The sequence below is a fragment of the Herpailurus yagouaroundi genome, unplaced genomic scaffold, assembly GCF_014898765.1.
Source record: "Herpailurus yagouaroundi ecotype Mexico unplaced genomic scaffold, PumYag 250, whole genome shotgun sequence".
Lineage (NCBI taxonomy): Eukaryota > Metazoa > Chordata > Mammalia > Carnivora > Felidae > Herpailurus > Herpailurus yagouaroundi.
Genome location: NW_024412467.1, coordinates 1,386,946 through 1,412,964, shown reverse-complemented (window position 1 = coordinate 1,412,964; position 26,019 = coordinate 1,386,946). Strand labels below are relative to the sequence as shown.

The 26,019-nt window shown below is 43.4% G+C and overlaps 2 protein-coding genes across 4 annotated transcripts in view; one reads left to right on the top strand and one right to left on the bottom strand.

Moving 5' to 3' along the window:
- Nucleotides 1–22,694, bottom strand: part of SLC17A1 (solute carrier family 17 member 1) — a 35,822-nt gene extending 13,128 nt beyond the window's left edge. Inside the window, exons 1-10 of one of the 2 annotated variants that reach the window (XM_040460314.1) lie at nucleotides 22,424–22,694; nucleotides 20,968–21,049; nucleotides 16,688–16,860; nucleotides 11,585–11,818; nucleotides 11,413–11,500; nucleotides 10,969–11,055; nucleotides 8,705–8,826; nucleotides 8,424–8,585; nucleotides 6,872–7,004; nucleotides 6,634–6,781 (exon numbers count right to left, since the gene is read on the bottom strand). In XM_040460314.1, the coding sequence (XP_040316248.1) occupies nucleotides 6,634–6,781; nucleotides 6,872–7,004; nucleotides 8,424–8,585; nucleotides 8,705–8,826; nucleotides 10,969–11,055; nucleotides 11,413–11,500; nucleotides 11,585–11,818; nucleotides 16,688–16,860; nucleotides 20,968–21,001 (1,181 nt within the window). In that variant the 5' untranslated portion in view covers nucleotides 21,002–21,049; nucleotides 22,424–22,694. Of the gene's footprint in view, nucleotides 1–6,633; nucleotides 6,782–6,871; nucleotides 7,005–8,423; nucleotides 8,586–8,704; nucleotides 8,827–10,968; nucleotides 11,056–11,412; nucleotides 11,501–11,584; nucleotides 11,819–16,687; nucleotides 16,861–20,967; nucleotides 21,050–22,273; nucleotides 22,403–22,423 lie in introns of those variants that run through there. The other variant, XM_040460313.1, reaches the window with a different exon arrangement.
- LOC121020328 (histone H2B type 1-A) overlaps nucleotides 1–26,019 on the top strand; it is a 448,453-nt gene that overhangs the window by 93,981 nt on the left and 328,453 nt on the right. The window lies entirely within an intron of this gene.

The window sequence follows — 26,019 nt, the reverse complement described above, 5'->3', positions numbered from 1 at the left end:
CACATTCCACTTTTTCTTTCTTCTAGATTCATTGGTTTTATTTTTTCCGTCTATGACAGTATTTCACTGTTGTTTTCAAGCACTGAAGATATTATAGCATGTCCTTTTCACTTTAGTATGAATTATACTTTTACTCTTTTCTCTACAACACCGGAAGCTTAGAACATTTTTAAGATTTTAATATTTTAACATTTCTGTGCATCTCCCTCTTTGCATTGTTGCATCCTGTATTTTAATTCCTTAATGCAGTTTGGTTTGATGTGCATTTCAACTCACAAGGTATTCTCTACTGTTTTGCAAATCAGTGGTCTCTATAATTACACACATATTTACCCCCTTGTCGCATCTGAATCGTCCTAGCACAATCAGGTTTCAATAGGGATAATTTCTTTTTACCTGAAAATTTTCTTTTGGTATCTCTTTTAGTGAACATCCACTGGTGACAATTTCTCTGTCTGAAAACATTTTTATTTTGCTTTGACTTTCGAAGAGTGTTTTCACTAGGTATAAAATTCTAGGCTGACATTTATTTCTTTTAGCACTTTATAGAGTTCATCTCATTACCTCTGGATTTCATGGTTTCTGTTGAAACCAGAGGTCAGGCTTAATATTGTGCTACTTGAAAGTAACATGCCTTTTCTCTCTAGTTCCTTTTAAGATTTTTTTCTTTGTCTTTGGTTTTTGGCATTCTTAATGTGTATATTATAATTTACATGTCACATGGTTGAAATTCACAGAGCTTTGTGCACGTGTGGTTTACCATCTTTCATTACTTTAATATTATTTGGGGCTGTTTTCTCATAAAATATGGCTTATGTCCCATTTTATTTCTCCTTTCCTTCTGAGTCTCAAGTACAGATTTGTTACCCTTTTTACTTCATTCCACATTTCCGTTTATTCTCTTTTTTTTTTCCTGTATATTTCAGTTTGGATATTTCCTATGATACACCTTCCTATATACCAATCCTGTCTTCTCTTTGTGGCTAATTTGTCATTAAACCTATCTATTGGGGCGCCTGGGTGGCTCAGTCAGTTGGGCGGCCAACTACAGTTCAGGTCATGATCTTGCAGTCTGTGAGTTCAAGCCCCGCATCAGGCTCTGTCCTGAGAGCTCAGAGCCTGGAGCCTGCTTCCGATTCTGGTTCTCCCTCTCTCTGCCCCTTCCCTGCTTGCTCTCTGTCTCTCTCTCCCTCTCAAAAGAAATAAAAAAAAAAACAATAAAAATTTTTTTAAAAACCCTATCTATTAAGATTTTAATTGCAGACATTTTATTCTTCAGCTCTCAAACTTCCATTTGATTGTTTTTATAGATTCCATTGCTGGTCAAATTCTTTATCTTTTCATCTCTTTTCTTCAGCTTTCCCCCCTGGTTTCTTGGTATATTCATCACAGCTATTGCAAAGTTCTTCTCACCTGATAACTTTAATATCTGTATCAGTGGTAGGACTATTTCTGATGCATTTATGGTTACTGATCACATGGCCCTATCCCTTGTCATGCCTAGTAATTTTTTATTAAATGCAGGGCATTGTGAATAAGAGCTGTAGGGACTCCAAGAATATGTCATACTTTTCAAGAAAATATTCACTGTTCTCTGTACTAGATTTGGAGAGGAGAGAATACATCACTAATCTAATTAGGGAATGAAGTAAGATGAGGCTAGGTTCCACTGTTGGCAAGAGTCAGTTTACCTCTAGAACCCCCCTAGGTATTGCACTCCATGTTGTTACATGGAGAGTTCAGTATATTTGGCCGGGGCCCTCCAGGCTTTGGTAGATCTTGTCTCCTTTGTACAGATAATATAGGAAATTCTGCCACTTGCCCTGTCGAACTTCAGAATTCAACAAATATCTCAAGGAGAGAAAGTGACTTTATGTTCAAATTCTCTTAATTTCCAATGTTGTCACTCCAGCCCGTGCACCTGGAAGCTTGGCTAATCTCTCTATCCAGAGAAGCAGCCTTCTCCCAGGGCCAAACCTGGATTATTAGTCATTTGCCAATTGGGACATGACCCCAAGAAAAAAGTGGCAGGAACTGTCCGCTCACCTCAGAGGTGCCGTCCCCTTGTGTTTTTGGTCTTATTGGCCTCTGCTGCAGCCTGATGTCTTTTAATGACTGTTTTTGGTATGTCTTTTAAAGATTTTTTTTTTCAAGTAATCTCTACACCCTACATGGGGCTCGAACCTACAACCCCAAGATCAAGAGTCGCACACCCTACTGACTGAGCCAGACAGGCGTCCCTACTTTTGGTACTTTATTTGGCCTTTTCAAAGGTTTCCCACCTGGAATGTCAGTCATCCACAGCTGCTCAATCCTGTGTGGAAGTTGAACAGTTTTCTCAAATTTTGCTTTGCAGTTGTACAATGTTGGGTGCATAGAAACTTACTTAGAAACTTATATCTTCTAGTGAATTGAAATAATCATTAAAAATTCTTATTTCTAGTAATGCATCTTGACTTAAAGTCTACTTTGGCTGATCTGTTTTCCTTGATTTTGCTTTTAATCTATTATATTTTGGTTTTGTTTTTATTTTAATCCAGATTAAGTTAATTTGGAACATATAGTCCTTTTATATTTTATGTTTTTTTTTTCTGATACATTTGACTTAAAATGATCATCATTCTTTTTCCCACCAATTTTATGTTCCTTTTTAAACTTTACTCTTTACTTCTTTTTCATTGTTTTTTAAAAATATTTCCTTTACATCATTATTTTCCTTCAGTAGTTACCCTAGAGATTAAAATATATATTCTTGACTTATTTTAGTCTAATATAAATGAATAGTCTTGCAAATTCCCATTAATGAAAACATCTTAGAACACGTATTCACATATTCATTTGTGCCTTTTTATCTTTTGTGCTGTTCATTGTTGTGCATTTTAATTTACATATTTTTATACCCTAATGGTATTGTCTTTTGTGAATTCAATAATTATTGGATTTATTTTATTTTTTCCTCTCTATCTCTCTTTCTTCATTCCATATTTCTATGCTTCATCTGTGATTATTTTTCTTCTGTCCAAAGAATTCCCATTTAATAAGTTTTCATTGGGTGTCTGTCGCTGGTGAATTCTCATAATTTGCCTGAAAATATTTTTATCGTACCTTAATTCTTGAAGGAATTGTTGCTGAAGATAGATTTCTAGTTAACAGTGATTTTAGTTTATTTAATTATTTTTTTTTTACCTATTTGAGATTCGTTTCTAGCTTTCATCGTTCCCGTTCAGAAGCTGCCAGTCTTATTATTTCTTCTTTGAAAGCAACGTGCCTTTTGCACTTGGCTGTTTTTAAGAGATCTCTGTTTCTCCCTCCCCACCTTTCTGGTTTTGGTAATTTTACTATGACAAGTGTAGGAGCGATTTTCTTTATATTTGTCCTGTTATCTCTTCGGTAACTAGGACATCTTTGACGACTGTGTTCTCCCAGATTCAGAAGTCTTTAGCATGTTGTTACCGGGGAAAGGATGTGACCTATTTGTACTAAGAGAGGTTATTTAATTCCATAGTTGAAGAAATAAACAGAATCTTCAGTGTCAAGATCCTGAATGCCTTGACAATTCCTCTGAAAACCATGAACCCATCCATACGATGGAACGGATGGTTCTTTTGATCTGAGAGTGGCAAGGGGAGAACGTGTGATGCTCTAATCCTCATGCCATTCAATCCTCAAACAGTAGCTATTTGATATGAGGAATGAAAACAACCTGGAGGTTGCTGTAACGCAGGATAATCTTCTGGACAACAGTCTGCTCTACATTTGCTCATTCCTCAGCTGCAACAGTCTGGGGTAAAAAGCATTTTGGAAATTTAAATAGCCACTGAAGGAGACTTTCAATTTTATCCGTTTTATATTTTGGCGTACTATGATTTAGTAGAGCCCAAATAATATTTCAATACCTGAACTACAGTTGAGACCCACACGGAGGGGGTGCACAATCCATCCAGTCAAAAATAATTAAAAGTGGGGCTCCTGGGTGGCTCGGTCAGTTAAGCGTTGGACTTCGGCCCAGGTCATGATCTCACAGTTTGTGAGTTCGAGCCCCGGGTCGGGCTCTGTGCTGACAGCTCGAAGCTTGGAGCCTGCTTTGCATTCTGTGGCTCCCTCTCTCTCTGTCCTTCCCCTGCTTACACTCTGTCTCTCTGTCTCTCTCTCTGTCTTTCAAAACTAAACAAACATTTTAAAAAATTATTTAAAAAATAATAATTTAAAGTAATTCAAATCTTTTTTGGAGCCTTCTTTTAAGAATGTCAAGGCAATGACAGTTTCTTCTTAACACATCACAGAACATCTTTCTAATTCTCTGGGCTTTTCTACTCTTGGTACCCACCATAAGCAATAGTGGCCACTACATTCTTAGGTCTTCTCTGTCTCACTCAATCCTAGTTTCCAAACAGTACTCTCACAAAACCACATGTGTGTGTTTCTGCTTCCTTCCAGAACTTTCTTCCCCACCACCTTTGTTCTGCTCCAACCTATATAATCCCTGTACTACTCTTCCGTTCTAACAAAGACCAAATTTCCCCGAGAGGACAATTCAGAACTGTATCTGCTAAGAGAACTCTCTCTAATAGGCAAGAGAAGTATATGATTAGGAACATTCTGCTTTAAGTAAGTTTGGTCTCCATCCCATTAGTAAAAGGCGATTAAGCCCTACACATTGATATGGTTGAGCTATAATGCACATATGCCCTAAAGACCGAGGATGACCTAGCTTAAGAGACTGAGAATTGTTTCTAGTTTGTGTATTAGGATATTTATTCTCCCCGACTCTACAAAATTAGCTGGCCGACCTGGAGTTTGGGTCCATTGGAACAGTGAAACTCAGGCCAAGTGCTGTGTTACCCCAGCCCCTGCTGGTTGAGATATTTCAGGTCCTACTGAGCAGATGCTAGCAACTGGCACTGTTGAGGGAGTGACTACAGCTGGTCCACTTTGGAAGCAGATGTATGTAGGTATGCACCCTCCGTCCCTATTGCTGTATGACTTAACATAAATTCCTTACCCTGCTCTTTTGTTTCCTCGCCCACACTCATGTGGATAACATGATCTCATTCACATTGCGGCATGATGGGCACATGGAAAATACTCAAGAAATGCTACTATTTATAATTTCCTTTCTCATTCTTTTTGGTTTTTCTTTTAATGTTTATTTGTTTTTGAGAGAGAGCACAAGTGGGAGAGGGGCAGAGAGAGGGAGACACAGAATCCGAAGCAGGCTCCAGGCTCTGAGCTGTCAGCACAGACCCCGATGTGGGGCTCGATCCCATGAACCGTGAGATCATGACCCGAGCCGAAATCGGACGTTTAACCGACTGAGCCACCCAGGCGCCCGTCCTTTCTCATTCTTGACCTCAAAGTGCATATGGCTCAGTTGACATGGTGCTTTCTATATCAAATAATCCTTACACGTTTTTATACAACTCCAGGTGATCAGAACACCTGTGGGCATTTTTAAGGAGGGTCTTGGAACTGAATAAAACAAATGGATACATGTCCTCATTACTCTGACGCTCACCTTGTGTAGATATGATGGACGAGGTTCTTTGTAGGAGTTGACAAGTGGATTATTTTTGTTGATTTTGCATCTCTACCCCCACGGCCCCTGCTTTACTAAACTTCAGAGAATCGTGTTCATAGTGGATCTAAGTTCCCCAGGGACTACTAGCCCCGCAAAGTACGATGTAGACAGCGCCCCCTGGAGCTGTGCAAATGGCAGAACTGCTGCCATCAGTCACACTTAGTGTGTCTTCAACCAGGGCAGAACTGGGGACCCTGGGTGGCTCGGTCAGTGAAGTGTCTGACTTCGGCTCGGGTCATGATCTCACAGTTTGTGAGGTCAGGCCCCGTGTCAGACTCTGTGCTGACAGCTTGGAGCCTGGGGCCTGCTTCACACTCTGTCTCTCTCTCTCTCTCTCTCTCTCTCAAAAAAAAAAAATAAATAAACATTAAAAAATTTTTAAATAAAAAATTTAAGTTAAACTAAATGCGATTAAAAGGCGGAACAGTAAAGAGAGCAAAAAGATCTTGCTAGACGGATCTGGATTCAAATCCTAAGTAAGATCCCAAACCAGTGATGAGGTCTTAGACGGACAAGTATCTGACCCTCCGTTTCCTTGGTTGTTAAATAAGTATGCTTACTAACTGGGGGGTTGTCACGAAGATTCATAATATATAAACATGCATACACTAGCGACGACAGCGGAGCAACTAACCTTTATGCGGTGCTTGCTGTGTGCCCGGCGCTCTTCTGTGTATTTGACCTGTTAACTTGTTTAATCCTCTAATAACCCTATGAGGTCCACATTCTCTTATTACCCCCGTTTTGTAGATGCGAAGCAGCCACAGAGAAGGTAAGCAGGTTGCTTGAGCGGCGTGCTCACGCGATTATCGAAACCGAACCTTCCGACTTTAGAACCTGTGCTGTGAATCACTGGGCTACACTTCATACACATAAGAGTTGCACACATTAATACATCATTAGGCACATAATTATTACATAGAGGAGATTTCTGAACTCTACTGATGCTTCTTTGGGAAGCATTTTGGCCTGCCGGCCATGAACTCACAACACGGTGGAAATCTTAAAGCGCCCTGGAGAGCTTGGATACAAGAAAGAGATGTTTACCACCGTACCTGGGAGCAATATCCAAGACATTTATAAGTAGTCCGGCCATACAAAAGCTTCCTGTGGAACCAGTAAGTATCAGGAAAACAATGGTGCTGTAGAAGCTGAAACTCAGGTGAACCAGGCACAGACCGAAGAAGGGAGGCAGGAAGAGTCCTGGGGAGCCATCCAGACAACACAGTTAGGGGCGTCCCGAAGATGGGGTGAAGTGACTCAAAGTGCTTGAATGTCCTGGCTCTTCCTTACCTAGTGTGCTGAAGAGCTTCCGGATGGTATTGAGGCGGAGAATATTCCTGGACAGGAAGAAGTCTGCAGCGTGACCTGCCAGGATACCAAAGCTCCACGCAAACAAATAGGGGAGGGCTGACAGCAGCCCATTCTGAGAAAGAAATGTCATCGGAAGGATGAGTCCGGTAGCCAGAGCCATCCCTACACTGAAGTTCAGTACTGAACATCTGTATTGCCATAGGAGACACCATCAACATACAACCACAGAATTCTGACTCGGGGCCACACCACCCAAAAGAAAGCGGAAAATAGCCTTGAGGTCAGACATAGTTGTCACGGGGTGTCTTGGTCAGATGAGTGTCCGACCCTTAATTTTGGCTCAGGTCACGATCCCAGGGTTGTGCAGTCGAGCCCCACATCAGTTCTGCACTGAGTGAGGATTGCTTGGGATTCTCACTCTCCCTCTGCCCTTCTCCCCTCTCCCCTCTCCCTGCTCGTGCACTCACACTCTCTCTCACTCCAGTAAATAAGTAAATAAAAAACGGTTGTCACAGTATGTCTAGTTTTCTCTTGGTAGTGTCACGGGAACTGAAAGTTCTGGATAATAGAGAAGAAGACTACACTTGGGAATGGGGACAGCTGGCTCGGGGGAGAAAGAGTGATGATAACAATTACAAACATTTATCTGGTGCTTACTCTAGATCGTTGCTATTAATTCTTTCAACCCCTCCATGGTCTCGTGGAGGGCAAAATTGAATCAGAAAGAGCTTAAATGACCTCACTGTCATGTTGGCCCCTAGGCTGGGTTCCTGGAGATTCACTGCAGAATGCCACTTTGGGCATTCCATTTCTATGGGAGTCTTTTCTGGTTACCATGGCATCAGACATAAGGTTCCAGGCATCAGTGATTCTCCAAGTCAGACAAGCAGTGAGAGAGCCCGTCATTTTTTTTTTTTAAATTTTTTTTTTTTCCCAACGTTTATTTATTTTTGGGACAGAGAGAGACAGAGCATGAACGGGGGAGGGGCAGAGAGAGAGGGAGACACAGAATCGGAAACAGGCTCCAGGCTCCGAGCCATCAGCCCAGAGCCTGACGCGGGGCTCGAACTCACGGACCGCGAGATCGTGACCTGGCTGAAGTCGGACGCTTAACCGACTGCGCCACCCAGGCGCCCCAAGAGAGCCCGTCATTTCAAAGCAAGAGCTGAGTCATGGGTTCTCAGCCCAGGACTCATTGCCTTGTTCCAAGAAATAGGATGGGTGTGACTGGGCACGGTGGAGGGGAGGATGAGTCCCTGTAGGGAACGATGGTGTTGAGCCTTGACTACTACAGCAGGGCAATAATACATACAGTGAATGGTGGGGAAAGGCACTACGGGAACAGGACTGTGTTTTGCGGAGGCCAGACACGGTGCCTACACCTTTTGTTCCGGGAAATGGTGACAGAAAAAGTGGAAACAGTGAGTCTCCAGGTGCAGAGCATCAGCTAGACAGTGTAGAGAGGCCAAGAGCTAGGACTAGAGTCATGAGAAGTTTCATAAAGTTAAAAGGAGAGGAAAGGTGTCCTTACCTCTTTTATATTCACATGAAGGTTGGAGTCGACAAATGTTGGGGTGTAGAAAAGCACGATGTTGTTTGTCCAGTGGAAAGCAAAAGAACCGAAAACAATGGCCCAGAGTGGGAGAGACTTAATCATAGCCTTGATCGGCAGAGACCGTGTTCTTGAGCTGCTCTGGGAAAAAACAGCAACAACAATGAAACGTTGACTGTCAGCCCATTAGGAGAAGCTGGAACGCGGTTTCTTTGGGCACAGAATCTGGGAGCTGCCACCATGGAGCGTCCGTGTCCTACCTGCTGCTGGTTGAGGGATGACAAGATGTAGTTCTTCTCACTGACGCTTATACACGGGTGGGTCTTGGGGTCATCATAGAACAGAAGGAACCAGAGAAGACTCATGCCACAGCCACAGGCGCCTCTCAAAGCAGAACAGGTTAGAATTGAAATTGCTTCTGTCCGTAGTAAGTGCCCTTCCCACCTTGACGTGTCTCGTCATCGGTCTGAGAACCTGAACCTCCTCTTTCTTCTTTGCAACTTTACAGCAAGGCTTGCATTTTGGGCAGTCCTCTCTGTATCCGAGGCTGCCTCTGCCTCCAGAATGAATTTTGCGGAAAGGGCGGCAAGCCCTCTGGCCCTTGAGCCTCAGTATCCCTCCACTCATGAGAGTGGACCTCCCTGCTCCCAGAGAGACCCTCATCTCTAGATCCCCGATGTGCCCCACCGTGAGAAGACGGCACAGCCGAGACCTCAAAGGGCTTGACCATCACCTAGCTTTGGGAGCTTCGGTCTTGGCCATGCTCCTAAGATACAGCCCTGGCCTGAGGGATTATACAAGTCCTCCATGAGTTTGCCAAAGGATTTGTCGTTTTTGAGTGTTTTGTACTAATGACCCTTTAGCAATCCTGTTAGGATAGATGTCAGTGCATCTTCCAGAAATGCATTCATTCGTTCGAAAAGTAGTGATGAAATGCTCATTCTGTACCATTCACTATTCTAGGCGCTAGGGGTACGGCAGTGGATAGACCAGACAGATATTTCTGTCTTCGTGGAGTTTATTTTCTAGTGGATGAGAAGGAGACCATGAAAAGTAAGTAGGTAAAAGGTGTTAATGTCAGTGGTAAGAGCTGTAGAGAGAAGTTGCGGGGGAGGAGGTGAGGAGTGTCAGGCTCCGTGGAGGCTGGGATGTGGATGTGGGGCCAAGCAGAGGGAGCAGAGAGTGCCAGAGCCCTAGGTTATGAGGCCAGTGTGACTGGAGAGGAAGCAAGGGCTGGGGCGAGGCGGGGGGGGGGGGGGGTGGTGGGAGGGTCCTGGTGTCTCTGTTGGTTAAGCGTCCAACTTCGGCTCAGGTCATGATCTCGTGGTTCGGGAGTTCGAGCCCCACGTCAGGCTCTGTGCCGATGGCTCGGAGCCTGAAGCCTGCTTCCGATTCTGTGTCTCCCCCTCTCTCTGCCCCTGCCTTGCTCGCGCTCTGCCTTTCTCTCTCTCAAAAAATAAGCATTAACAAAAAAAAATTTTTTTAAAGCATAGTGACAACATACAACTCCCACCTCACTCCGTGGCCTGAGGACCTGATCCCAAGGTGACGCGTAAGTGGAGAGAAGCCCCCTAAGACATGGGCAATACGTACATTTCTGTGTGACAGTTTAGCCCTCAGAAAAGTCCTGTGGTGCTGTCAGGGAATATTGATGTGCAGAAAGGTCAGCTTGGTCGCTCCGAGATGCGTGGTTAGTAAGCGGTCACTGACACTTAGCATGAATCACGTTTTTAGGGAGGGAATACGGTCCTAGGGGAGGAGCCTGAGGCAGAGCTTTGAAGAAAGCCAGGAGTTCGTGGCAAGGAGAAGAGGAAAAGTCTGCAGAAGACTGAGCAGGAATGGCCAGAAGAATGAAGTCTGGTCAGGGGGTCAGGCAGACCCCCCCCCCCCCCGCTGCCCCTGTATTGTTGGATGTGATTGAGAGTTCAGGTTCAGGACCAAAGAACCTCCACTTGATTTGTGGGCATGGAGGCTTGGCCAGCTCTAACATTTGTGAGGCCCGGGGCAAGACACAGGAACATTTAAAAGTCGCAAATAAAGCTACTGATTTGTACTACACTGGAATATAATATGTCTTCTCGTCCTGTGTTGACCCCGCTAACTTCAGAATGGCCTGGAGAGAGACTTCTGCTTTCTGATCCGGCACGTAAGGAACTTGGAAGAGTCATCCTTCCCATCCTCATGACCAGAAAAGTGTTTAGCAGTCTAAAAATCAACAAGTCGCCTTCGATCCCTCAGAGAGTTGAGGTCATAGGGCAAGCTGTTGCTCCCCCAAATTGGAAAGACGGACAGGTGGACGCAGAGAATGGCGGCTCCCCGGAAGAGAGGACTGGAAGCGTAAAACTGCACGGAACCAGTACCAGGGCAGGAGGAAATTAATGAAGGCTGACCTCTTACCCTCCATGAGATTCATGATTTTTAAAGCCATTAACTTTATATAAATTATTACGTTATAGTCAGGTTTTTTTTTTTTTAATTTTTTCAGTTCTGAATAATGACTGGGATTTTACAGAAAGAGACTCACCAAAAATATAGAAGACCACGGGCCAGCCCAGGGATTGGCAGATGAATCCAGTCACAAGCAGAACAATGAAGGGCCCCAGCAGAACCCCTAATCAGAAAGCACAAAGAGCGCCCCTGAGGAGCGCTCTGAACCTAGAGATAATGTAGCGTCAGGGTAGCAATGAACGATTTCCAGTGAAATACATTTGTAGAGCAAAACACTGGGCAGAAGAAACGAATAAAATATTTGCTTTCCCCCCTCTCTCTCTCCCTTTTTCTGTTGTTTGAGATAAAGAAGCCTCTCCTTCTTTCTAGACAGTTTCCGCATCTTTAAAGGGGGGCTGCCGGAACAGATGGTTTCCAAAGCCCCGGACAGTTCAAAACACACATCTTTTACAGCTCTAGGAAGAACACGGCACAGTGAGGTAGCAGTGACACTCACACCTTCGAGGCCCTAGGTCGTTACCTGATAGACTCAGGGAGGTGAGTCGGCCTCGTTCCAAGGGTGGAGCCCACTTGACCCATATTGCGTGCTGAGCTATTAATGCTGACCCCTGAAATCAGAAGGATTAGGACATCTGATCTCTGATGCTTCCTGTGAATTCCAGCCCTGTTCACTTGTTGCGTTATCTTAGTACCTGGGAAACTCCCTGGGCCACCCGACATGCGATGATCCAAGCTTCTCCACCTTCAGCGGCCATCGGCAGGATCAGGCTAAACAGGGAACTGAGGAATAGTGCAGAGCCGATCATTTTCTTGATGGAGTATTTTTCAGACAAGTATCCAACAGGAATTTGGATGATGAGTACGCCATAGAAGATGGAACTGAAGATGATGCCCTGGGTTTTAGGACTCCAGTTGTACACGGGGTTCTGGTGGGAAAAAAGAGAGAGAGAGAGAGTCGCATGGAGCCACTCTGCATCCTGGTGAGTTACTGTGATAGGGATGCGGGGACACTGGTCTGCAGGCTTCCTTGGGGTCAAGGAGCTCCCCTCTGCTTCATTTTCCATCATGGGACCTTTGCTGCTCCTTTATAACATCATTTCCTGTGGGTACTGACATTTCACACTGGTATCTTCAAGGCTAATGGCGAGTCCTTGCACCGTCTCTACCCCCAATACGGTGTAGACGTTTAATACTTATTCCTGGAACATTGCTACTCTGCGTGTCAGGTCTTCTGTGGAAGACTACACTTGCCGCCATCATTAATTGTCTGTTGCCTTCTGTCTTCCTCCGACTCCTCTGTTAAGTTACCCTCATTCCCCAGACAGACATTTCCCCACATACGTACTACTCCCAGAGACAGAAACCATGATCGATCAAATCGTGAAGAGGAGGTGTCGGGCTGAACCGTGAAATCATTGGATGAGACAGTGAAGGAAGAGGGCCAATTCTCTTTTGGTGCTTGGTTCTCTCCTTTTCTAAAATGTTCTGTCTCGTGTTTCCAAAATCCTCCCCTGAGATCTGTCAACTCACTTGTATTCCACGTTCTACTGCCTGAGCACAGCCTCCTGTCACCGGGCCACCTCTGCTCTGAATTCCTGTGTCTACTGTTGCCCATAAATATAATTGCCTCCCTAGTTTTTAGCTGCATTTTGTAATTTCAGGTTACAACTCAGATCTGCTCTGTGGAAACAATTTTCTGGTGAGTTTTCATCTTTTGGATGTGTTTGGAAAATACATGCTGTATTTTCTCTCTCTTTCTCTCTCTCTCTGTCTCTCTGTCTCTCTCTCTCTCTCTCTTCCATCTAGTTCCTTTGTATGGCCGTGAAGAGAATTCCTTTTGTGTGACTCCGATGTGAAGGAGATCAGTTTCCCTGGATCTTCTAAAGAGGCTCTTTTTTTTACGTGTGTGGCCCCTGCGAATACCCATTTTTCTAGAATATGGGGTTCTCAATATTTAAACCAAAGCAATGGAATACTACAAATGTTTCAGGATATCGTTCAAGGAAAAATTGGATAAAAAGATTTTAACAGATTTCTGAGGGACAAACGATGCAATAAACTGCATACTTAATCTTTGACATAAAATGTACAACTTGACACGTGTAATTACATGCACGCTCACAAAACCGTCACTACAGTCAAGGAAATGTACATGTTCCTCACCTCCAAAAGTTTCCTTACTTCTTTTTGTAATTCCTCTTTCCTGCTGTTCTCCCACCACTGATCTTCTCTGCCTGTCACTACGTCATCGTTTTTATTTTCTGGAGGTTTTCTATAAATTCGCCGTACTTATTTTGAGTTTCATCCATTTATTTTTAGCATTCATTTATGATTAGTGCTAAGCAGTACCCTGTTTTAGGACTGTACTGTAGCGTGTGCATTCATTCATCTGTTGACCCTTTTTATTGTTTCCAGTCTGGGGCTATTACAAATAAAGCGACTGTGAGCATTTACGTACAAGTCTCTGTACGGACATGTGTGTTCATTTCTCTTCAGTAAATACCTGGCATGGAATGGGGGGATCATACGGTAGGTCACTGAAGTGATTGTACCATTTTACATCCTCCCCAGCGATGTTAGAAGCTTCGGTGTGTAGTCGTAAACCTTTATGGATTTAATTTGCTTGTCCCTAATGACTGATGATGTGGGACATCTTTTTGTGAGTATTTGCCATCCTTCCCTGTATCTTCCTTGGCGAAAAGACCGTTCACATTTTTCCCATTTTCTTATTGGGCTTTTGTTTCATTTTTATCGAGTTTTGATAGAATTCCTTTATTAGACAGGATTTGCAAACATTTATCCCTGTCTCAGGTCTCTTTATTCTCTCAACAGTTCTTTGGAATGGAATGGAATAGAATGGAGTCCAATTTTATGTATTGTCTTTTGTGGATCAGGAAAAAAATCAGGAGTTTTATATCTGTGTGAGTCGGTTTCTGAACTCTCTATTTTATTTCATTGACTCTTTTTTGTGAGCTATACCACACTGTTTTGATTAGTATAACTTTATGACAAGTCTTAAAACCAAGTAAGTGGTATTAGCCCTACAAATACTGACTTTTCAACAAACATCCAAAGACAATTCACAAATGGTGGTAGAACAATTGTATATCTGTATGTAAAAAAAGAATCTTCAACCCAACATACATAAAAATTAAGTCTAAATGAATCATATGTTTAAATGTAAAGCCTGCAATTATACAACTTCTAGAAGAAAACATAGCAAAAAGAGTGTTTTTTTGCCTCGGGCTATGCAAAGATTTCTTAGGTATAAAAACAAAAGCATTACCCCCAAAAGAAATTTTAATAGAAGTTCTTTCTGCAGAAGGAAATGAAATCGCTCAGGAACATGCATCTGTATTAAAAAAGGAAGTGCATCAGAAAAGAATAAATGAAGGGATAAAATGTTTTATTTTGGAGGTGCCTGCGTGGCTCAGTCAGTTGAGGGTCTCGACTCCTCATTTTGGCTCAGGTCATGATCCCAGGGTTGTGGGATTGAGTCCCGCCCCGCATCGGGCTCTGTGCTGAGTGTGGAGCCTGCTTAGAATTCTCTCTCTCTCCCTCTGCCTCTCTCTCTCTCTCTCTAAAAGTAAATAAATTAAAAGCATATTTCACTTTGAATTATTCTAAAAGGTAACTATTTGTTTAAAGCAGTAATGTAATCATGTATTTATAACGTGGATACTGAAATGAATAACAGCACTTTACGGGAGAGCAAAATTAGGAATAATGTGTTATAAAGTACCTGCAGTGCACATGAAGCAGTTTGGTATTATTTGACGGTGGATTTAAATTTTTTTTTAACATTTATTTATTATTGAGAGACAGAGAGAGACAGAGCATGAGCGGGGGGCAGGGGGCAGAGAGAGGGGGGAGACACAGAATCCAAAGCAGGCTCCAGGCTCTGAGCTGTCAGCACAGAGCCCGACGCGGGGCTCGAACTCCCAGACTGTGAGATCATGACCTGAGCTAAAGTCAGACGCTTAACTGATGGAGCCACCCAGACACCCCGATCTGATGGTGGATTTAGATGATTAAAAAATGTATATTGTAAATGCTGGGGCAACTACTAAATCAGGTGTCTTTTGGGGGTTGCCTGGGTGGCTCAGTTGGTTAAGCATCTGACTCTTCATTTTGATTCAGGTCATGACCTCACACACAGTTCAAGAGTTCGAGCCCCACGTCAGGCTCTCACTGACATTCTAGAGCCTGCTTGGGATTCTCTCTCTCCCTCCCTCTCTGGCCCTCCCCTGCTCGCTCTCGCTCAAAATAAATAAATAAAAAATGAAATAAAACAGGTGTTTTTTAAAGTCTAAATGATACATGAAAAGAAGAAATAAAATTGAATCACTTAAATAATTAAACCCAGAGAAGGCAAAAAAGAGAATTCAAAAAAAGGAAACAGAGAACAGATGTAACAAATAGAAAACAGTTACCAGTTTTATATTCGTCTCTTTCTCCTTTCAGTTCTAACAGTTTTCACCTTCTGTATTTTGCTGCTCTGTTGTTAGGGACATGCATGTTCAGGAGTATTGTATCTTTTTGGAGACTTGACTCCTTTATCATTAGGTAATACCCCTTTATCTCTGATAATCTTCCTTGCTATAAATTCTGCTTTGTCTGAAATGAATATGGCTACTTAAGTTTTCTTCTGATTAGTGTTTTTGTGGCTGCATCACATCTTTCTTTATCCTTTTACTTTTTATCTATCTGAGTCTTTGTATTTAAGAAGAGTTTCTTGTAGATTCCATGTCTAATGACCTTTATTTCTTATCCGTATCTGATCATTTCTGTCTTTTAGCTGGTATATATGGACCATTCATATTTAAAATGATTATTGATATGGTTGGATTAAAACCTACTTTTTTTTTTTTAAACATTTCTTGTATGGCCGGCCTGTTGGCAATAAATTACCTCAGTTTTTATTTGCCTGAAATAGTCTTCATTCTTTCACTTTGGGGGTAATTTCATTGGATATAGAATTCCATTTTGGCAGATTCTTTTTCTTTCAACACTGCAAAGATTTTTTCCCCTCCTCTTCTTGTTTCAATGGTTTCTGATAAGAAGTCTTCTAAATTCGTCTCCTTGTTCTTCTGTCAGTAAGATACTTTTCTCCCTGGCTTCATTCAGCATGTTCTCTGTGTTCTGGTTTTCTGCAATTTAAATATGTCCAGTCAGTTTTTCTTGTTGTTAATTATTGGCCTTTTTGGTATTTATCCTGTTTGGTGTTCTCTGAGCTTCTTGGACTTGTGGTGCCTTTGTGCCTTTGTGCCTTTGGTGCCTGCCAGTAATTTTGGAAAGTTCTCCGCCATGAGTTTGTCAAGTATTACTTCTTGGGATTCTTTCTCTCTAACCCCTCTCCCACCCAGGTGTGCTCTCTCCCTCTCTCTCAAAATTAATAAATAATATCATATATTGAAAAAAATTAATAAATAATAAAAACATTTAAAAAAACACAAATGTTACTTTTGCCACTCTCTTTTCTTTTCTTTCTTTCTTTCTTTCTTTTTTTTTTTTTTTGCTTGGCCAAACATCTCAATTCTAGACACCCTAATGCTTGGTTTTTATCCTTCTTCACAGGGAAGGATTCACACAACAAAGCCCTTCACAAATATCAAAGAATGCTGTAATCATGGGACATGTTTAGTTAGGTTATTATTAGCAACGTGGTTGAAGCCTTAGACTTCTTCTTCTGATTATTAGTGTCCCATCAATTATGATAACATGCAATCTCTACGCCACCTAATTAGAAAGACAGGATTTGCAATTTAGGACTACAGCCAGTATTTTTCATATACCTTCATGACATCCAGGCTCTCCTCTGTGGAGGTGTTGGGCGCACCGTGTGGGTCCGAGCTGTTCACCATGACCACCATTGTGAGGCTCAGACACATGAGCTGTGACATTATGATACTGTTACAGACGTGCAAGAGGAGAGACAATCCGTAGCGGAAGGAGCAAACACTTGGAACTAAGAAGTAAAACAAAAAGTGTCCGTTGTTAACACAGCCGAGGTAAAAACATACAGTAACTTTAGGAAGGGCACTCGGAAACTTGGAGCCATTCTAATATTATTTATTATATATTTTATATTTTATATACAATATATACTTCTATATTATATACATACTGTATATAGGTAATCTCGCAATTCGTGGGTTCGAGCCTCACCTTGGGCTCTGTGCTGACAGCTCAGAGCCTGGAGCCTGCTCGCGATGCTGTGTCCCCCTCTCTCTCTGCCCCTCCCCTCCTCATGCTCTGCCTCTCGGCCTCTCAAAAATGAATAAACATTTAAAAAATTTTGTTTAAGAAGAAAGGAATTAGACTTTTAAAGGTCGATACTGTATCCAGCCAGCTAGCCAAAAGTCACTGTCGTTTCTAAAAATACATCTGCTGTTTGGGGTAGGTTTTCTACGTGGGGAATACGCAAATAGTGATGATTTTGTTGGTTCTTTGGCGATCCTCGTGTCTTTAATTTCCTGTTCTCCTTGGATCAGAACCGCCGGTGAATTGTTGGCCGCACTTAGCATCCCTGGTTTTCATACCATGGTTCCTGATTTACACGGAGTAGCTCTGATGTTTGTACATTTCAGACAACGCTTGTCGAAGGCTTTGTTGTGGATGTGCTTTCCTAAGTGTGTTTTCTCTTGCTGTGTAAAAAAAGGTCTGCAAACCGAATGGCCTAAAACGACACCCATTTGTTAAGACAGTTCTGCAGTTAAGAAGTTTTAGCATAGTTAGCATAGTGCACTTAAGTTTTCTGCTCATGATCTCAAAGGCTAAAATCAAGGGATCAGCCAGGCTAAGTTCTCAGCTGAAGGTTCTAAGCAAGGATCTATTTCCATTCTCGCTCAGGTTATGGTAAGGATTCAGTTGTCTGTGGATATGGTACTGAGGGGGCCGTCTCCCTGCTGGCTGTCGGCTAGGAGATGCTTACAGTTCCAAGCGGCTGTTCCTGTGACTTGTCACATGGCTTCCTGCAGCTCTGAAACCAACCCGAAAGAATCTGGCTTAACGTTGAACCCTCTCACACTTGGACTCTCCCTAGTTGCTTGGTCTCTGACCTCTAGACCCAAGTCGAAGGGCTGGGTAATTTCCTGGATGATTTCCCTATTTTAAGATCAGCTCATTTGGGACCATGTTTTTTTTTTTTTTTTTTAATTTTTTTTTTCAACGTTTATTTATTTTTGGGACAGAGAGAGACAGAGCATGAACGGGGGAGGGGCAGAGAGAGAGGGAGACACAGAATTGGAAACAGGCTCCAGGCTCTGAGCCATCAGCCCAGAGCCCGACGCGGGGCTCGAACTCCCGGACCGCGAGATCGTGACCTGGCTGAAGTTGGACGCTTAACCGACTGCGCCACCCAGGCGCCCCATGGGACCATGTTTAAATCTGCTAATTCCCTCCAGGCGGCACCTAGCTTAGTGTTTGCTTAAATAACTTGCGGGAGGTGCACACACACGGGGGGCCAGAATCTTAGGGGTAGTCTTAGACGGCCAGCCACCACGGTCCACCCTCTGGTCCTTAAAAGTTCATGTTCATCCCCCACGCAAAACACATTCACCCCCTTCCACGGTTCCTTAAAAGTCTCAGCTTATCATACAATATCAGCCCACGTCCATTGCCTCCTCCAGATCTCAAAGTCACAGATCTCATCGAAATGATCTTAAACCCATGTGAAGGAGGTTCCTAGAAATAACCCCCGCTAGGGCACGGTATTTCTGTATCTGCGGACTTGCGAAGGGGGAGACAAGGTACGTGTCCCCAGGACTCCGGCCACACATGCTGCGGCACACTGGACACTTGCTACGGCTCTCCCAGTTCCAGAAGGGGGAGAGAGGGTAAAAGGGCATTGCTGATTCTGAAGTGTTTGGAAGTTTGGCTAAACAAATGTTGGATTTGCTGCTAAGTGGAAAAAAAAAGGCGGTAATGCCTGGAAAATTCGTTTTCTGCACGGCTCTCCCTTTGTAAACAGATAAAAATAGTAGGCGAAATATATTTAAAATAAAGTATGTCCTTAAAAGCATGGATGATCTGCCAGGAAAAATGAAATATTCAGGCCGAAGGTTCCGTGAAGACGGACTCCTCAAGGCATAAACTGATCTTTGAGGGCAGATTTTTTTTCCCTGAAAGCATTTGATCTCAGTGTCTTTTGTTTGTTTTTGTTTCTGTTTTGCTTCCCAGGGCTTGGGGACAACAGGAGTCAAATACCAATCCCCAGGCAATGGGAGGGGTCTGGTAAGAGACCTTCTTTTCAGATACCCAGATGCCAAACATCTCCTGGCTTGGTGAAGGGTGAACACACCGACACACAGCCTTGCCAGGGGCACTGCTGAAACTTTCGCCCTGTGCAGACAGGCCCTGGAGCTCAGCAGAGGGAAGAAAACCATTCAGTCATCAGCCAGTCCTTCCAATGGCTTGTGGCCTAATACTGACTGTCCAGGGGCCATCAGAAAAATGTCTCCAGCCGCACATGGATGCACGCACCCTGAGAATGGCTTGCTCCAAAGCTTTCTAAGCCTCATCTTTAAAATCAAAAGGAAAGGGGCACCTGGGTGGCTCAGTCTCAGGTTAAGCGTCCGACTTCGGCTCAGGTCATGATCTCACGGTTCCTAAGTTCAAGCCCTGCATCAGGCTGAGTGCTGACAGCTCGGAGCCTGGAGCCTACAACGGAGTCTGTGTCTCCCTCTCCCTCTATCTCTCTCTTTCTCTCTGCTCCTCCCCTAATCGCATTCTGTCTGTCTGTCTGTCTGTCTCTCTCTCTCAAAAATAAACATTAAAAAACATTTTTAAATAAAATCAAAAGGAAAACAAATGGACCTGGAAAACTAATAGGAACACTCGGGGGGAAAAAAATCCCTGGAGGAGAGAAAAAAGCTTCCAGAGAGCCAGGGGGAGCAGGCCTCATGTGCAGAGGAGCGTTCGTGTCACAGTCGTTGGGGGGCCTATTTCAGTTTATTCTCTTACTCCAGGAAGAACGTGAGTTACTTCTAAGTAAGTCTTGAGTTAGAAAGTAAACCACAAGGGAAATTGTAAAGTGCTCAGGCCTGGCAACAGTAAAATACTGCAGGTGCAACTCCTGGGCAGTTAGAGCAAAAGGTGCACCCCGAGGATAGTAACCAGAAAAGAAGAGAAAATTCAAGGACTTGGGACATTAACAAAGGAACACACCGCAAGAGCCTGACAGGAAGGAAACGTTAAGCAGAAGGGCAGAATCAATGATAGATGCATGTGAGCTTACATGGTTTATGTGCTTTTATGGTTATGCGTTTTATACACTCATATGTAAATTTGAGTATCGATTAAATGGACAATAGAAAAATGACCAAAATCACAAAAAAGCGAAAATAATACAAGCAGAAATGTGAGATGTAACAGACCCCTCATCTTTACATAAATTATTCATTGCCCCGCCCCCTTCCGGGATTCTGTTCCCTATGACACGCACGCAATTCTAAGACCATAGTGCTACTTTCTTCTCGTCCTTTCCCTGCCCGACTCAGAATAAACAGTTTTCAGTAAATATCCACGTGTTGATGTCCAAGGATGGGGTGACTCAGGACCATTCATCCTGTCTTCGCTTCCATCCATGTCTTTCTCCTTGAGACAGGGCAAAAGTAGTTGACCCTTTCTGGTACTCTCCACCACGTGATTAAGTGGACGAGTGTGTAAGAATTAAAGAATACGAATTGTTTTTATTTAGGGTTTTTCTTTTGTTTTTTAAGTTTTTCATTTATTTTGAAAGAGAGAGAGAGAGAGAGGCAGAGAAAGGGAGAGAGAATCCCCAGGGGGCCCCCCTGCACCGTGAGTGCTCAGAGCCTGACACGGGGCTCAAACTCACGAACCCGTGAGATCATGAAGCCGAAATGAAGAGTCAGATGCTTAATCGACTGAGCCACCCAGGTGGCCCTAGGGTCTTCCTAATGGAAAACTATAGCAGGACGAAGGTTTTCACCTCTTTTCCCAGACATTCCTAAGGCCCTTTATGTGTTTTCATGGAAAAACGTGCTCACCCAGAATCTGTGATGTCATGTAAGAAGGAGAAAGTGTAACCAGTGAGACAGAGAATAATTTCTACCTTTCCCAGGAGAGAACTGGTTATCCATCTGCATGAATGGGATTCTGGTTTCTTCTTTTCTTGCTGCCGGGTCTGGTCTCCACTGCAAGAGCAAAACACTTTGGTGTCAGCATAACAGGGAAGAACTGACTAAACACCACCCAGTACTACCTTCCGATTGAAAACACGCATCACAGGGAAACGCTGCATACACCCGCACCCACTTAACTCAATCATGTGTTTCCTCTGACGCTGCACTTGGACGCTATGTGGGTTGATTAAAAATATATAACCCCCTGAAAACTATTTTTAAAAAGAATAAAAACCCTGCTAACCCATGATTCTATGTCCCGTGAAAATATCCCTCAAAAGTGAACCAACCGAGCAAAAACTGAGGGAATTCGCTGATGGTAGACCTGCCCTGCAAGGAATGTTAAAAGACGTTTTATGATTGCATTTGTAGAGCAAAAAAATAAAGAGGGTTTTCAGGCAGGGAGATTGCTAAAGGTCAGAAACTCGAACATACCAAAAAAGAACGTCAGAAAAGGAGTAAGTAAAGGTAAAATAAATTATTTTTTCTTCTAGCTTAATGGAGCTGGAGGAGAACTCTCTGTGGGTTAACTTCGCCTTCTCATGGGCAGGCGGATCATTCCGCACAGGACTTTCCCCTTGGACAGACCGGCCACTGCTGCTCTGTCTGCCCTTAACCGCCCGAGGACGCTGGTCCTGGGCTCGTGTACAACTTTGACGTTCGGCCCCATCCCCTTAGATGACCGGATGCTTGAAAGACAAATTCCTGAGGTTGGATTTGCCAAGTATTTTTGAGTAAACAGCTGGTCCACCAGCATTATCATTTGCCGAACTGTCTACTTGGCTGCTGTTTATTTCAAAATACACACACGCACAGACACACCCACATGCCACACGCATCCTGTACAAACACACACGTGCCCTGCGCCCACTTACGAACGCATCTCAACTCACACGTACAAACTCCAGCACAGACATCGCAAACATACTTCTGCATACTTTCCACCATACGCACCACAGACACCCCCACACCACTCACACAACACCACGCAATGCACAACACGTGGCTTCTCTTTCCTTGTCTGTCCACACAACTGCTCTCCTCCCCTTAATCCCTAGAAATAGGTTCTTTTTACTCCCTTAGGAAAAATCTGTGGAAATAGATCTTGCCCCCAAATTTCCCCAGCTTGCTAAACTGATAGGATCTTTAACGGAGAAGCTCCCCCCACCCCCCAGCCATCACTCTGGGGAACTGTTCATTGCATTTAGTGAGTAGCAATATAAGACTGAGACTGACCTGATTCAGGACAGAAGAGCAATTCCTTCTTCCCTTGGATGACTTTGAACTTTTGAAAAGTACTGAATTTCTGGATTTACCGATTTTAGCCCCGCTAATCCTTCACCAAATCCTCGTGACGACCTTGTTATGTCAAAGTTAAAAGCTTACTCTTTAACTTTCACCTTTCCTCGAGTCTTCAGGGGAGGAGTACGACTGTTAGAATCTTCCAGTGGACTAGAAACGTCCTGGAAATCCACCATCAAATTCATGACCGTAGTAGACAGCATCGCTAGTCTCCTGCCAGGAGGAAGAGAACCAGCCTGGCAGTCAGTGCTCCTAGGACAGATGTTTTCTATTGAGGATGGATCTGGGTTCACAGTACCATTCCTACAGGAATCCTGTGGCTTTTTATGCCCCATGAATGCCCCGTTAGCTTTTTGCCAGCCTGCCTGCCTTTTTCCCTTTTTTTCCCTTCTCTGTCTTGCTTCCCTTCCCTTCCCTCCCCTCCCCTCCCCTCTCCTCTCTTCCCCTCCCCTCCCCTTCCCTCCCTTTTGCAAAGGCCACATCTGTCTGACATTCAAGCTACCCAGAGAGAGATGCATTTCATTAAAGTATATCCTGCAAAGGGAGTGATTTCCCCATGGCTTCTGCAATGAGCAAATTCTCCTGGTTCTACCACCTCTCCGTAGGTATACCCGAGAGTGCTTTTACCTTGGAGTTCTGTGAAGGCAACCTACTGATCAGATAGGAACATCTGAGCCCTTAAATCGGGGATTTTGAACGATAGTTTCTTACATACATAAGATTTTTTTTTTTAAAGATGTGTGAGTATGCTTATAAAGTGCCTAATACATGTTTGGCACTTAGCAGACACTCTACAAATTGAATCAGTTATTTTCTCTCTAAAGAAATGCTGAAGACTTTTTTTATGATGAGTTATCTTTGAGAGAGAGAGAGACAGAGCTTGAGCAGGGAAGGGGCAGAGAGAGGGAGACACAAAATCCGAAGTAGACTTCAGGCTCTGAGCTGTCAGCACAGAACTTGACACAGGGCTTAAACCATGAACCGCGAGATCACGACCTGAGCCGAAGTTGGACGCTTGACCAACTGAGCCACCCCGGCGCCCCAGGAAGTGACGAAAACTTTAACTTGCTTGCCCAGGAGACTTTGATGTCTTATACATTCCGCTGGATTTTTTTCCTTGTGAGAATTCCAGATTCTGGTTTGTACGGTTTGAGGGCAAGGCTGGTGGTTTCTGGCATTTTCTGACCATTTAGTGGTTAAAAGCCCCAGATCACCAGTTGTTCAATGTCCATGTTTTAAGTAAACAATGTTCCCACTTAGTATCAACGTCTCTGGTTCCAGTTACTGATTACCCAAAGGGAACTATCCTTCCGTGTGTTGGCTCCAAAGCTTTCTGTTGCTCTGTGATATGCTTTCAAATCACTTCTGGGTTCTACATTTGGATTCTGTGCTTTTCTTATTAAGTTTTTAGATGTACCATTATATTGGAATTTTCAAACGTGCAAGAAAAGTAGAACAGTCTAATATAACCACGTGCCCATTAATCAGTAATTATCAACGTTTGGCCACTGGAGATACATATAGAGATATCTCCAGTGTTTGTTTTCTGTAGTATTTTAATATTTATTTGTTTTTGAGACAGAGACAGACCGGGCACGAACGGGGGAGGGGCAGAGAGAGAGGGAAACACAGAATCCGAAGCGGGCTCCAGGCTCTGAGCCGTCAGCACAGAGCCCGACGCGGGGCTCAGACCCACGGACCGCGAGATCATGACCTGAGCCGAAGTCGGATGCTCAACCGACTGAGCCACCCAGGCGCCCCTGTTTTCTGGAGTATTTTAAAGTAAACCTCAGATATTATGTTATTTCTCCCATAAAAAGTACAGCATGGATATATAACTCATTAGTGCTTTAAAAAAAAAAAAACATAACTAGCATGCTATCAGCACTTCTAAAAAACAGTAATCCCTTAATATCATCCAAAAGCTAGTCATTATGAAAATGTTCCCAGTTGCTTCAGAGTTGTCCTTTTACACTCAATTTATTTAAATGAGGTTCCAAACAAGATCTGCCTGTGGCACACAAGTGTTATGACTCTCACCTCTCCTTAATTTTGTGACCGTTCCTTCCTCCACTTTATATTTGCTGTTACTTAAAAAATAACAACAACAGTCGTCGTAACAAAACAAGGCCATCTGCAGAGTGACTTTCATAACTGATTTGGCTAATTCCTTCCTTTTAGTGTTGTTTAATAAATTTCTTTATCTCTTATAGCCCCCAAACTGCTCGTATATGGAGAGGCTTGCTTAGATCCAGGACAAGAAGAACTCATGGGGTGCTGGAGACTTCCATGGTGGCAGCCTGTCTCACTTTGAGTGACATAAGATTGCTCAGTGGGTTCAGATCTTCTCAGCTTGATTGGAAGTTCTCAGCCTATGGCCTTTGCCGTTTGTTGGTAAATGCTGAATCACTAAACGATCCGTTATTTTATTTCTATCATGCCTTCTTTAGGTAGGAGCTGGAATTTTCTACAAAATAAGAAATTTGCCTAATCTAATATTTGGCTACCCTGAAATACAGATTTCATAGGAAAGTCAGGATACTTTATAAAGTTGTAGGATAATAATTTAGTGCCTTAGCAAAGCTGACCAAGGAAAATTATGACCTCCTGGGTTTTCTTGGATGTGTTTCAATCTGCTGAGTCCCTATTTTTTGACGCTTAAATTGTCTCTTCTTTGGCCAGTAGGAAGCTATTCAAGCCGGTCTCTATTGTCCTTAAGACCTGACCTCGTTGTCTGGGATAGTGTCCTTGTTTTCTTTTTTTTTTTTTAATTTTTTTTTCAATGTTTATTTATTTTTGGAACAGAGAGAGACACAGCATGAACGGGGGAGGGGCAGAGAGAGAGGGAGACACAGAATCGGAAACAGGCTCCAGGCCCCGAGCCATCAGCCCAGAGCCCGACGCGGGGCTCGAACTCCCGGACCGCGAGATCGTGACCTGGCTGAAGTCGGACGCTTAACCGACTGCGCCACCCAGGCGCCCCAGTGTCCTTGTTTTCTAACACACACACACACACACACACACACACACACACACACACACGCACATTCCAAGCTCCTCTAGCGTATTTCCTGTTCTCAGACCTGGGCTCTCTCATGGAATGCAGATTCCTTTCAGTAGGAAAAAGCATCCAGAGACCACACTCTAAGCATTGAGTATTCATTGCTCCTAGGTCCCATGGCTTCTAGGCCTTTTCAGTGGAAGAACTTCAAAAGGTGTTGTTTTTTTCAGTTACAAACTCTGTGTGTTATTTCCAATTCAAATGAAATGTTTGAGGGATATTTTTAGAACCTCTGATTCGACGCTCTTGACTTTTTCTCTTACATTGAACATCTTGATTCCTAATAAAAATAATTACTTTTTTGTTTTATTGTAATGTACCTGTATACTTGTTCAGTGCCTACCCTGAAGGCTCAACAAAGGCATGGCACAGCCTCAGAACCTCTGGGGCTTCAATACAATAGTCCTGTCCCTTTAGTACTCATGGTGACAACATGAAGAGCTTGTCATTAGCATGGGACATCCTTATTAGAAGGACATATTTTGACAGAGACAGACATGTGCAGAGGGAAGAAGATACGAAGATGCAGGGAGAAGGCCATCTTCAAGCTGAGGAATTCCGGAGGCTACCAGGAGAGAGAGTCACGGGACCGATTCTCCCTCAACGCGCGGACAGAATG